This window comes from Cynara cardunculus (genome assembly GCF_001531365.2).
Source record: "Cynara cardunculus var. scolymus isolate 2C chromosome LG 8, CcrdV1, whole genome shotgun sequence".
Classification (NCBI taxonomy): Eukaryota; Viridiplantae; Streptophyta; class Magnoliopsida; order Asterales; family Asteraceae; genus Cynara; species Cynara cardunculus.
The window spans coordinates 2,502,814-2,517,665 of NC_037535.1; the positions used below are offsets into that span (position 1 = coordinate 2,502,814).

At 35.0% G+C, this 14,852-nt stretch overlaps 2 protein-coding genes across 3 annotated transcripts; both read right to left on the minus strand.

Moving 5' to 3' along the window:
- Positions 1–647: 647 nt before the first annotated feature.
- On the minus strand, positions 648–2,777 carry LOC112517137 (probable glycosyltransferase At5g03795). Its single transcript, XM_025124476.1, has 4 exons — positions 2,660–2,777; positions 2,130–2,241; positions 1,534–1,882; positions 648–1,425 (listed from the first exon to the last, which is right to left on the minus strand). Exons 1-4 carry the CDS (start codon positions 2,772–2,774, stop codon positions 757–759), a joined length of 1,245 nt encoding a protein of 414 aa, XP_024980244.1. The 5' UTR covers positions 2,775–2,777; the 3' UTR covers positions 648–756.
- Positions 2,778–9,158: 6,381 nt separating this feature from the next.
- On the minus strand, positions 9,159–14,216 carry LOC112517046 (probable glycosyltransferase At5g03795). Of its 2 annotated transcripts, none has more exons than XM_025124349.1 (5): positions 14,164–14,216; positions 12,614–13,095; positions 12,166–12,296; positions 11,227–11,575; positions 9,159–9,840 (listed from the first exon to the last, which is right to left on the minus strand). In XM_025124349.1, exons 2-5 carry the CDS (start codon positions 13,007–13,009, stop codon positions 9,181–9,183), a joined length of 1,536 nt encoding a protein of 511 aa, XP_024980117.1. In that variant the 5' UTR covers positions 13,010–13,095; positions 14,164–14,216; the 3' UTR covers positions 9,159–9,180. The 2 variants fall into 2 exon arrangements, with proteins under 2 accessions (XP_024980117.1, XP_024980118.1); XM_025124350.1 differs by having other exon boundaries at positions 14,140–14,201.
- Between the last annotated feature and the right edge of the window lie 636 nt (positions 14,217–14,852).

Below are 14,852 nucleotides of genomic sequence, written 5' to 3' on the forward strand. Positions count from 1 at the left end.
TATTACATCGTACTTTTAAACTGGTTTTATTATAGCATATATTAATTTTTATTACAACTTTATACTTTTAATTTTAATATTTTATTATTTAGACATTTTACATATTATTTAATAAATGTATTAAATGATTTAAAAATCTTTTAAACTATTTATTAATATACCAATATTAATAAAATTAGTAGGATACAATTTATCTCCTTTAAAAAAAACTTTTAAAGATATGTATAATTTTGAACAAATTAAAATAAATGTTACATTTTTTACAAACAACTTATTTATCTCGAAAATAATATATCATATTTATTTAATAAATATTTTACTCTAGAATATTTAATTTGTTGTAATAAGAAAAAATGACAGTAAGATGTTATAATAAGAATCACATTACCTTATCGGATGAATATGGTAAGGATTAAAAATCTTACCCGGTAAGAGCGAGACAAGAACCAAAAGTTTTACCCGGTAAGTGAGGATGACGGCTCTTACCATGGTAAATGCTTACCGGGTAAACTGTTGTATACGATGTTTTGTTGGACTAAAATCTTACCCGGTAAGCAAATGATAGTGTTAAACTTTTACCAGTAAACGCTTACCATATAAGTGTTTTCTAAACAGTCCCCGAGTCTCGGAATAAAAACAACAATGTACGGAATTCGCTATTTTTAACGAACTACAAAAACGGAAATCATCGTTTACTCTATACAATATTTACAGTACACTTATCAATGCACAAAGTACAACCCCACAAAGCATGGCTTATCTGGGCTTAATCTGGAAAACCCTATTGTACCAAATTGAATGCAGAATCATATGAAACAGATCATACTTTTGTGGCTTAACATGCCATAGAAAATGTTTCTGAACCTTCTTTACTCCATTCTGCAGTTCTCGATACCTTTCATCGGTAATCGCCGCGAGAATCTTCTTCAACTCGGGAATATCTTTCTCGGCCACGATGACCGAAAACGCCTCCCAATCCAACACCTCAAAAAACGGGGGGACGAAATTGTCCGAGATGATCACGGGAACGCACTCGTAAAAGATCGATTCCACCACCCGAGGGCTGTTCACCTCGTACCCTTTCGGGCAGATGCAATACTTGCTGCTCTTCATATGTTCGATGTAGTTCATCTTGCTAGCGACCCCGGGTGGCATGGGGCCCGAGATTTTCATATCCGCGTCTTTGTTGTTCCAATATTCGAGCAAGATTTTACGTAAATATCCGTGCATGTTACCGGCATAGAAGGCGAAGATATGCCTTTCAGAAGCTGGTTTCCCTCCGAGATCTCGGAGCGGGTTTCGGGCGGAACGAACGTAGCATTCGGGCAGGGAGACGTCTCTTCCGATCTTGAAGCCGGCGGTAACATCGGCATTGCACAGTGCTTTGATGCAGTGTTCCATATGATGCCTCGTCTCATACGGAGCCTATAATGTACAAGTAAATAATGCATAAAACTGTTGATAAACTAGTTGTTAGCAGATAAACTAGTCATGTTTGGTAAAACTAGCTGATAAGTTAGATAACAGCCTTACCCAATCATGGCAAGCAACAAGAATATGATCCGCTCCACCGGTTCTGTTCCAAAACGGGTATTTGGAAGCGATTTTTTCTGCGTAATTCTTCAAATATTGTCGCAAATTTGTGCGGTTGTGAGAGTTACGTACGTAGAGCGTGTGTTCCAACATCCGCGCGCTAAACGGCATGTAAAACAAGTGAGCTTTTCGGGGGTCTTTAACGACAAATTGCTTATTTCCTTCCATGAGTTTCATAAACCATCCCTCGGAGGCGTATAACCCTTTGAGTATCGGTTGATGAAAGATCGGTTTCTCTCCATCTTTGTATACGTATACTTTGAGAGTACGCTCCATGAGTTCGTAGCTCCTACGAAAGTAACATAATCACTTGTTAAAAACGGCAATAAAATCGGCTTCATATGACAGTTTCTCAAAAGTGTTCTATAAAAAAGCTAATAGGACACTGTATTTCAAAAGTTCTCTGAAAAACCGGTTAGGATGCATAAATACATTATAACATTCTACTGTAACACATTTATACAGGACGCACAATTGTTTGGTCCTATAAACTTAAATCCTGTAAAACAGTCTGTTGTCCTAGAAAGCCGATTAACCTCTTGAACATGGATACATTACGAAACACGGGAGCGTAAAGTTCTTGATCAACCGTTTGGGAGGGCGCGCTAGTGATTCGCGCCTTTGAAGCAAGAATGTCTTGATCTCGTGCTGAAGACCATCGCGGCCGCTGCAAAGCAATACACGAGCGTAAAAAAAATCGTCTTCAAAACAAGATCGATGACTTGTTTGCTAGAAGGGCAAAACTCATAAAAAATGCAACGAAGTTTGTCTTATTTCCTATTAAATGTAAAATTGACCTTTTTTCTCGATTAATGTGACAAAGTTTCAAAATTTCCTATTTTGTACTCGTTTTGACCGATAACTTGCTTGTAACATCCGACGACATAACCACAAGGGTTGTAGCATACGGTTGACGTCCTGGGGGATGTGATGGAATGGAATATCCCATCAGCCCGGGGTTCGATTCCAGGCGTACACAACAATAAGAAGTAAATCAAATTTCGTTGCATTTTCAACACATTTTGCCCGTTGCAAAGAATGACCCGAACACGATATTCTTAAAAACAATCCAACGAATTCAAGATGAATACCATAGCTCGAGAGGATCTACGATGCCGAACCAACAACCGATCCATTTGGTCCTTGTACATGACCGATTTCGGCGGCATCAAACACCTCATTCTCTTTCGATCATCGCTCACAAACAACGCATACTTTTCATTGATCGGAAGAATTCGAGTTCGTAATCCAACCCCAGATCCATTGCCACCAAGATTCACGACCTTCGACGCTACATTTTCGATCGTAATACCACCATTTACAGAACCCCCATCTCCAAGATTGTTACTTAGATCTACAGATAGTAGTTCATGGCTTGTTTCACCCAAATGTATGTTTTGAACAAACTGAAGGTCGTGATCTTGAAATTGGTTTCTGAAATTGGGGTTTGGGGTGAAATATGGGAGAACAGTTTGATAAGGGATCATAATGGTTTGGCAGAAGAAATGGATTGTAGCAATTAAAACCGCCATTAAAAGCCATCTTCGTCTCTTCCGAATCTGATGAACAGTTTGAAATTGAATTGGGTATTTCTTCATTCTAACGATTTTGAACAAAATTCATCAAGAAAATCGAACATTGGATACCCTGCAGCAAAGATTATCGAAGAAACTTGCTACAAATCAGTTTGCATTTATGGGAAGCAAGTAAAAATCTGGTGTAATAAGGATCAGGTGCTTCAAATCAGCATATACAGATCCGACTGCATTCTGATGCTGATGAAATATATATATATATATATGTATGTATATGTATGTATGTATATATATGTATGTATGTATATATCTAAAGAGAGAGAAGCGTACCTGGTAACAATGGCGTATGAATGGAAATGGATTAAAACCCTAGAGAGTGATCAAGTGAAGAAAGCAGGATGACATGATTATTGTTGTCGGCAAATTCATATTCAAATTAATCATATGGGACCCATTCTTTTTTCTGGAAAAGCGAAGCAATATCATTATTGGGTCTTGATCTACTTCAACAACCAACTCGGTTTGGTACAAAATGATTAACATTTTTTCACGATATAATATAAAATAAAATATATATTAAATTAAGAGGTTTTTATAATATAATATAAACTAAAATATATATTGTTTGATAATTGTTTATAATAAAATTAAGATGTTGAATGGTTAAGAGAGGTTCAAAATATAAAATCATTCAGATGATTTTAGAATCATTAAGGAGTAAACTTTTTTTTTTACCAAACAAGATTCACCTCTTAACGATTCAGAGATTGTCTCTTAATGAAACTATTAAGAGATAAACAAACAACTTCCAAGGATGAGATTAATAGGAGGGATACTAATATAAAATGGTATTTTTTGACTTAATAAGTAACCGAGATTAACAGAGGATCAGGATTGAATCGGGATTTCGGTCGCGACCTGAGGGTCGCAGGCCATGTCGTCCGCGTTAACCAAAAATTAAATGTGATTTTACACATGATTTGACCATCATGTTCTTTTATTTCATTACTATTCTAATATATATCTATACTACCTTGTAAATCAGATTTATCAAAGTCTTAAAAATAATTTTTAATGCACAAAATACTATACATTTATGCACAAGGTCTTAGAAGTCTTAAAAACAACTCATAATGCATTAAGTACTACTACTTCATGCATTCAGTCTTAAAATCTCTTAATTTACAATTAAAATAACATATAGCACAAGTTACTAATGCACATTATTACTTTTTATTTTAATGTTCCGAAGATACTTTTGACACCTTTCACTCATGATTTCACAATCTCATACCTCTATGTCTTCTTCCCATCCCCCAATGTGAGATTTAAATTAATATTCACCATGAGTTATTAAAAGTTCTCTCATTCAATTGCTCTAGAACTCTTGGTCTCGCTCTCGATCTCTTGAATCTTTGCTCTTGGTGTGAATCGAACACATTTGTGGAGTCGTTTAAATATGTTAGATTTTAAATATATTAGATTTTAAACTGTCATACAAATGTTTTCATTGACAAACTGTAATTGGAACCATAACTCTTATTTATTCAAATTCTATTAATATGTAAAGACCAAGTGTAATTTATATCATCGTTAAATCTTCTCTAATAAAACCAGTGAAACTTCAAAATCGTTAAAATTCACGGCTCCCGCTGCATTGCGCGGGTACACAACTAAATAAGAGTTATGGTTCCAATTACAGACTATCGATGAAAAAAATTGTATGACAGTTTAAAATCCAATATATTTAAAATCAAACATATTTAAACGACTCCACAAATGTATTCGATTTACACCAAGAGCAAAGAACCAAGAAACTTGAGTTTTAAGATAAACACTCAAACCCAATAAAGAAAACTACAAATTTGACAGATCATAAGCCATGAAAAAACAAAAAAAGATAGGTTTTAGAATGAAATTTCAACTGCTTACCCTCTTTCTTGTCCAGAAACTCAGATTAAGGTTGAATTAATACATGTTTATATATATATATATTTTTTTTTTTTAAAAACCCAAGAACATATTAATTCAAAACATATTATACAGTGCAATTTAGACAACCTAACCCCAAAATATATAGTATATATATAAATAAATAACTATAAAAGTATAAATCGTGAATATTAAAAATATTTTTTCACAGTATATATAATATATAATAATATAATTAAGTCAAAACTATTTAATATTAGACTCATTTCGAAGGTATTAACGAGACGATTATAATGGTATAACTTGTTAAGATAAAAATGTATTTTTAAAACTTATGTATATTAATTTGATAAGGTTTATAATGAAACATTTAAAAGTAAAAAACATAAAGTAAATTAATTAATTAATTAATTATAGGGGTATAAAGTGGAAATTTAAACTTATAATTTGAAAAAAATCGGTTGTAAGAGGGTGAGAGTATGTGAGGGGGTGAGTGTATGTAAGGAGAGGAGGGGGTGAAAAAGCAAGTATAAATGGTATTTTGGTCATTTAGTATTTTAAGACTTTTGCTAAATTTGCTTATATAGATACTAGTTGTCTACCCACGCAATGCAGCGGGGTACAAGTTTTACATAAATGTAAGCGAGAATACCGATTGACGATTACGACAGATACACACATGATTGCCACAGCAAGACAAAACCAACTTGTGTTGATACTTGCACAACCAATCAATCAAATCCATTTGGTTGACATCCATTTGCCATTGAAACACAATAGCTAACCGGTACATGAGATATTTTCTTTGAAAAAAATGCAAATAGCAAACTCATATCACAAAAAACAACAATTATAGATGGTTAGAGACTTTGAGCATTTGGATAAACGACCCTTAAATACCTTAATCAGAACTTATATGATCCCAAGTCTATATATATATATATATATATATATATATATATATTTCCATTTATTGGGCTTAAGAGAAGAGTATTACATGAAATTAGTCCCCATGGCAGCATGGAAGTTGCCAAGAGTATCCATGAAGAGTTTAGGATTASCTATAACATCTTCATATCTAGCAAGCTGAGGCGGATACAGATAATGCTGCATCGCCTTTTCTTCGACTGGGATCATGCTTTGGTTTTCTGTAGATTAACAAGCAGCAATTGCACTTTTCGTTCACCACTTGCCGCCACCGAACAACCCTTTTCAGCCTGCTATCTTACGACTGAAAACGTATAAAGAACAAGAAACCGAATCAAACAACATGCTCAACTTACTTCAATCATGGTATCATGCCCCCTAGAAATCACATTTAAGGAGGCATTTCAGAGCTGACTCGGTGGCTAGAAACCACATGCAAGGATGCATTTCAGAGCTGACTCAGTGGTAGAGGCTGGTAGAGGGGTTCAAACCCGGATTCGAACCTGAACATCTTGTGTATTTGAGTAAAGTCACTCCACCCTTCAGCCGATTGATCAAAACAGAAGCATTTACAGGTGAAATTAGCTACAGAAATGAAAGAAAAAAAGGCCCTTAAATCATACTCACTTTGTTTTTACACCATTAAAGGTCCACTTAAAGAGTTTTAATCACCATAAATGATCTTGGAAAGAACAACAATGAGCACCAGCACATTATAGGTATAGTTTCTTTATCTATCATCAAAGGGAAACATCCATAGCCCAAATTAGGACTGATGTAGCAGCAGCAGCACAACATAGTAGCTATCATAGCCATGGATTTCTTTACAATATCAAGAATTTAACAGAATTAGTACACCAAAACTCACATCTTTTTAACCTTTTTATATTTCCAATACATGATTTAACTTGATTCTGATATAAACAGGGCATGCATATGCCAAACACCCATAAACTAAAAAGGAGTGGTCTAAATACATCCCTACCTCCTAATTTTCTTCAGGCACATTAACATCAWKACTTACTTTTTACATTTTCAATACATGATTTAACCTRATTCCAGTATACAGAGGGTCATACAGCAACACCCAACTAAAAATTAAAAAAACCCTTTAGTTTCTTAAATGGGATTTGCAGACTTAACCTACCTACAAGATCTTTTTCTGACATTCCAAGATATTACATCTAAAACTTGGGTTATAGAGATTATATATAGTAACATAACACACACACACACACACACACACATATATATATATATATATCTATACAATGCAAAAGAAATATCAGAAGTACAACAGCCTTTTATACCCATCTACATTTTCATCATTTAGGGTTACAAGATTCTATTGCTCATCAATGGAACTCCAGATCTCTGCTTCTAATCCAATATCTATGCATACACACACATATACATATATACACTTATATTAATTTCAATAAATCAGTTGAATGCCACTTTACATATTAGAAAAAAGGCATTCAATAAATCTGGTGAATGMCTTTTTTCTARCACTTATATTAATTTCAATAAATCAGGTGGTGAAGATACTTTCAGCTTTTGATCACTCAGTTGGTGGTATTAACGGTGCTGATGAAGAAGGTTGAGCACCACTGCATTCAGCAGCAAGCAGTGGAAACRTTGAGATAGTCAAGATTTTGCTAGACAGAAATTGGCTGATTGTTTTTCAGTTGCACGTATACTAATTTTTTTGGCTCTAATACTAACTCAGATAGATATGATACACACCTGTAGTAAAAATAGATGCATTTTGTTAAGTTGGTAGCTAGTTCAAAATGTTGGATTCCTTGAAAATTTAAGGTGATTGAACACATTAGCTTTCACTCATGTCCCATGGCCAATMTAATATAAGATGGGTAAATGYAATGCACCTACMATAGCTTCTTGAGACAAAATTATAACTCTTTAGGGTAACATTATACAGTCTCTGTCCTTGATTTTCTTCCAGCAACATCATATCCTATATGTTCCTCCTTGTACACTCTAGAAGATCATCCCCAAGACCAACCTATTACAGAAGATTAACACTAAAAATAACATTAAAAATCTGGATCTTACCTCGTGGTTAACAGCTGTAGATTTAATCACGCCAGATTAATGAAAAGAAAAAGCATCTGGGTCTTACTTCCTCGTTGAAAGAACCCATATTTATAGGGCTGCATTTCTTGATTCATTATAGAAAATTGAAATCTTGATTCATCATAGTTATAGAAGGTATAATATTCRTGGATGTTTGTTAACCTATGCAAAATCTCGGACGTAATATCTACSAAAGATGGAGGAAAATGGTACATTTTTAAACTATTATTGCTACTMTTTATCTTCTACATCTTAAACTCAAAAAATGACAATGGKTCTGTCTCGAATCAAGATTCTTTGGATGTTTTCCTATCCATAAACCATCTATCTACCCTCCTGCTATTCTGAAACTACAACAKATGGAAGAATCGAATCAGGAGATTGAACATGTCAATGAAAAACAAAACAAAACAGAGAAACCATGGAAGAATCGAATMAGGAGATTGAAGATGTCAATGAGCATCAAATCAAGAGAGATATAAAAGCAAGATGAAATTGTTGGGGGRAAAAATGTACACATTAAAGTGAATTGACAGTGAACCCTAACYATTTAGATAMTCATAGTTTGAACCGATTATCTGGATCGAGGAGGGATGGAATGAACCCTAACCATTTACATAATCAGAGTTTGAATCGATTACCTGCATCGAGGARGGATGGAATCAACCCTAACCATTTACATAATCAGAGTTCGAATCGATTACCTGGATCGTGGAGCGACGGAAGGATCGAGGAATCGAGAAGCGTTTGAATGGAGCCTTGAATCATAATCTGATTTTAAATCATGGAAATCAATAGAGTTTGAATCGACGGGAGAGATGGAGTGTATTTGAGTATGGGAATAGATTTTTTAAATGGTCGCTTTGGGAATCGTAGCTTTGGGGAGAGTGGAGTCTGAAAAAAGCAAAAGGAGGGAGGCGTGTTTGCAGTATGTATCAAGAAGTTGTACTTTATGTTGATTGTATTGTGATTAAGACTTTAAGGGCATTTTAGGTATTTATAAATTTAAGACTTTAAGACTTTGGATGAATATGCTTAATAAAGTAGTATAGATATATAAATTTACAGAAAAGGCACATACAATTGTTTAATCTCAAATTGAAAAAAGTCTATTGTTCCAAATGGAATGAAGAATCATATGAAACAAATCAAATTTTACAGGTTTCTTATGCCAAATAAAATGTTGTTGCACCATCTTCACTTTCTTCTGCATTTCCAGATACTTTTCGCCCGAAATCGACCGAAGAATATCGCTCAAATTCGCCACATCTTTCTCCAAAACGAACACCGAAAACGCCCCCCAATCCAAGAACTCGAAAAATGGCGGAACGTAGTTATCGGATATGATCACCGGTACACATTCGAAGTAAATCGACTCCACGATCCGTGGGCTGAAAACTTCATACCCACGAGCACAAATGCAGTATTTGCTGCTCTTCATATAAGTTCGGTAACTAGCTTTACTTTCAATATCACGAGCCATTGGTCCGAAGATCTTCATGTCGGGATCTTTATCGTGCCAGTGTTGAATTAGGATCGGTCGGAGGTTTCCGTGCATTCCTCCAGCAAAAAAAGCAAGGATCGGTCTCTCTGAAGGTGGGTTCCCACCAAGATCTTTAACGGGATCTTCTGCGCTACGAATATATGTGGCCGGAAGAGTCGTGTCCTTCCCGATCTTGAATCCACCTGCAAGATTTGAGTTGCAAAGAGATCTAATGCAACTTCCCATAGGGTCTTTTGTTAGCTTCATCGCCTGCATTTTGACAGTTTTGTGAAGCCAACCAAGGTATATCGAGAAAAAAAGATTCATCAAACGGTTATCACCCAATACACTACAACAAAGTCGGTTTTATAGGATGCCAAATATATCTAAATATCATAATAAACTGTTTTATAAGACATAAGTCTACAAAACCAAACAATTGTGCTTGCGCCATATGTAAAGGTGTTACAGTAAGTTGATAGACACTTTTGGGCATCCTAACAAGTTTTTATGGCACTTTTGAAACAAAACGTCTTATTAATCTTTGAGTAAATTACGATTTTCATCCATGTGGTTTAGAAATTACTATTTTCAACCACAAGGGTGGTGCCTGATTGGTTTGAGCTTGGCTCCAAAGGTCAAAAGTACCAAAAGGTCCCAGGTTCAAATCCAAGGAGAAATAAAAATCTCCTTGTGGCCATGAAGGTTCAAATGCAATGACTCTGGGCTATCTGCAAAGCAGGTGGTAACCCTAGAATTAGTCGGCTCGCAGAGCGGGTTGGATATCCAGGTTAATCAAAAAAAAAAATTTGTCCCTATGGTTCACAATTTATTGCTATATTTGTCCTAATGATTTACATGTTATTGTTGTTTTGGTCCTTGTGGTTTACAATTTTATACTGTTTTGGTCCCTTGTACTCTAAAGATAAAAAATTAGTTCGGGGACGAAAATAGCAATGAATTACAAACCATAGGGACAAAAATCGCAATTTTTAAACTACAAGGACGAAAATCACAAATTTTAACAAACCATAGGGACGAAAAACGTAAATTACTCAATCGTTCTATATGACATTATATGAAAAAGTGATATAAAAACAAGTGTCATATAAAAAGAGGTGTTCATATAACATTTCTCAAAAGTCACCTATAAAAAAACTAACAGAATATTTATTTGGAAAATGTCATAAAAAACTAATTTGGATGCCCAAATATTGTAACACTTCTATATTGGATGTACCAACTGTTTGGTCCTATAAAGCAGTCTATTTAGGGATTGTTTGGGATTGCTTATTTGAAACAACTAATGTTTTTCTACAAAAACACTTATCAACTTATTATAAGTCAGAAGAGTTTAACTTCTTTAAAAACTCTTTATTACCGGTTTGGCACCGGTATAAGTTGTTTATCCAAATACTCAAAGGTGCTTATTACCGGTACCACACAGGAATAAGTCAATAAGTTGTTTTTATAAGCAATCCCAAACACCCCCTTAGACATTCTGATATATTTGCCGTCCTATAAAACCGAATTTGTTGTAGTGATATAACAGTTTCTCGTGAGACACCATGATACAACTATTTTGTGCAGGATTTGAGCGTCTACTATGCACGTTTATGGAACGACTACAAGATAAAATACAGAAAGCAAACATACCCAATCGTGACATGCAACAAGAAAATGATCAGCTCCATTGGTTCGGTTCCAGAAAGGGTACTTTCCAGCGATTAAGTCAACGTAATTCTTTAAATGTTGTTCTAAATCTTTGCGGTTCCGAGGATGTTGCTCCTGAGACGAGTTTCTTAGCTTTAGTGAACTAAATGGTAGATAGAATAGATGAGCTTTTCTGGGATCTTTCGTGATGAAGTTTCTACTTTTCTCGATTAGTTTCATGAACCATCCTTCTGAAGCGTAGATTCCCCTTAATTTTGGATCATGAAAGATCGGCTTTTTCCCTTCCTTGTAGATGTATATTTTCAGAGTCGTTTCCATCAATCTGTAACTCCTGCAGAACAGTTGAGAAGAAGAGATTAACCTTCAATAAGGGCAGGTTCAATTGAGAACCGTAAATATTTTGAAAACCGTGAGAACCAACTATTCATGAAATATTCATAAATATCATGATAGATATCATTTATGAATAATGCAAATGCATGATATTCATAATGAATATTTAGGTATATTCATCATGAATAATTGGTTCTCACGGAACACAAATCTTTTACATGAACTACTCTTAAACGAGGAGAAATGTCCACTAATCGTTTAGATATGCATTTGTCATGATCTCAAACCCGAGTTCATAATAAAGAATGGACTCCGTCAAATACTCCTTCAGTGACAAAATAAATGTCCACAATGAAAAAGAAAAACGGTTTCATAAAAATATGTAATTATCACATTTTTAGTTAACTAAATGACAATTTTATCCTTAACAATAGAGGGAGTAATGTATTTCTCCATCTCATAATTAAGGGTAGAATTGGAAAGTATGTAATTATTTCTGAAAGTTGACACTTATTTTGGGACAAACTGAAATAAAAATGTGGACACTTATTCAGAGGACAGACGGAGTATACGAGTAAAAGATTTCACCTTACAAACTTGGAAACATTTCGATAAAGAGAAGCATCAAGTCCTCGGGCGCTTCCTAACATCGGCCCGTTCTCAATTTGCGTCCGTGCTTGTTGAAGTCGTCGGTCACGAGCAGAGAACGACTTACCCTTCTATCATAAGCAACAGATTTTTAAGTCAAACCCTGGATTTCCTAAAACGAAAAATCATACTCCCACCGTCCCAAAAATAAATGTCCACATTTCTATTTAAGTTTGTCCCAAAATAAATGTTCATTTTCCAAAGCGTCTACTTTCCAATTCTACCCTTAATTATGATACAGAGAAACTCATCACTCCCACTATCATTAAGGATAAAATTGACATTTAGTTAATTAAAAACTGTAATAACTACACATTTCTAAAAGTGTGCCTTTCTCATTTTCGACATTTATTTGGGACAGAGGGAGTAAGAATAAGCGAGCCCCTACACTGAAACGAGCAGCAACGGCTGATTCAAGAACCGAAATCATGTAAGAAAGCCGTGTTGATTCCGAAGCAACAGAAACAGTTTGATCCGAACCATTTTGTTTAGCTGCAATTTGTGAGACTAAAGATCCATGATCACAATCATACCCTTTGCACCCTGCTTCTACTTTCGAATCGTTCAGAGCTAGCTCGAATGTAATAGAGGCATTATCGTAAATAGCCACATCGTGTACCAGAACACCCTTGTTGAGTGGTGATACAATCAACGCGTAATTCTTATAAGGAAAAGCGATTAACTGAGCTACAACTACGAAAACGACCACAAGGCTTATGACCAACACTAGCAGTCTCTGGATTTTAACTCGACATAATCTTTGCAACGGTCGTCCAGTTTCCATTAGGGTTTATGTCATGAATTGCTTTAAGCATGGTTCCACGGAGCTACTCTGACATACCATCTGTTGGCTGATAAGCTAGCTGTTAACTGAAAAGCAAAACGAGAGCATACCATCTAGCTGATAAATTAGTTGTTAACTGTAAAGCAAAACGAGAAGAAAGAAGTATGAATATCTGAGTGGACATAAACATATTTGGGGAGCGGTTGAAGAATGTTCGGGTGAGCCTCAGTCACGAGAACAGTCTTTTTGCAAAAGTTTAAGGGAAAGATTGGTAAATGTTAAATTAAGGGGCCGTTCACCAAACGCTTACCCGGGTAATCGCTTACCAAGTACCATTACCTCACCGGATGAATATGATAAGGGCTAAGGATCTTACCCGGTAAGAGCGAGACAAGGACCAAGAGTCTTACCCGGTAAGTGAGGGCGATGACTCTTAACATGGTAAGCGCTTACCAGGTAAATTGTTGCATACAATGTCGTTTTGATGGACTAAAATCTTACTCGATAAGTAAATAATAGTGTTAAATTTTACCGGTAAACACTTACCGGGTAAATGTTTGGTAAATGGATGTATTAAAACTTTGCACAATTCTTTCCGCCATCTACCTCACTCTCACCGGTACAGTATATACAGTCCAGTCGCGATGTCTTCACTATGAATTTTTGAAAGTTAGATGAATTGCTCTACCATAAACCAAGAACTTAACTCAAGTTCTTCATGTTACAGATTCATCATTTTCCCCAAATCAAATCCCATTTTTGGATATCAAAATCCACAGTTTTTGAGCACTTGGAGTAAAACCCTAATTGCAAATTCATGGATCAACAACCAACATATTCATACGGTCATTTCAACTCGAATTCACTTCACATCACATACAAATCTTCACAAAATCGGAAGTTCCATTTCTCAACTTCTCATTATATCACATTTTCATGTTCGAGAGTTATAGATTAATATCTCGGATACACAGAAGAATAAGAAGAAATACACAAATGTAGTCAGGTTTTGATTGATTAGATTGTGATTACAATGAACCATTTACAGTGACATGATCGACAAACGAACAAATAACGAATACCCAAATAGATTGACGATATAAATTGGAACAAAATGAAATCTTCCTGACCTATGAGTAAGGAGCTGAAGTTACCCGATGGATCGATGAATGAATGCAAGTAAAGAACAACTTGCTAATTGATTGAAGAAATGCAAACGAAGGATTTCTACTGGAAATCATCAGTTTGGGGAAGACGGTTCAATGGAGGGTAATTTCTAGTTTTGGTATAAGTTACAGTTTAGTCCATCAAGTATTGTTTCTGTCAATTTTCATACCTGAATTTGTAAAACTATGCAATTAGGTAGTTGTAGTAGTAGAAGTTGATACATAGTATTTTGACTTTCCTCTAGAGTCAAATTGACTTACACATTTGACTTCAAAGTCAACAAATTCAAGGGAATCGTATTCTCTTGTTTACGGTATTTTGAACGTCTTACATTGCACAACTGAATTGTGGTTAGAGTTAACGATGATATAAAATACAATTGTTATGGTTATACTCCATACATATATAGTTATACTTTATAAAGGTCAATTATTAAGGGGTTGTTTGTTTACCTCTTGTTTGGTAAAAGAAATGTATGATTCTTTATGATTCTAAAACCCTCTGATAGATCATCAAGAGGTGTCAATAAAGAATAAAACCAGTGTGGTCATATCGAAACGTATTGATAAATTAGGGTGTAATTGTCGATGCCAAGTTTTAGATATTTGTATAACAATTCATAACTTGAATATATATATAAATACATGAAACAGTTTCATTAAAATTTCATTAAGTA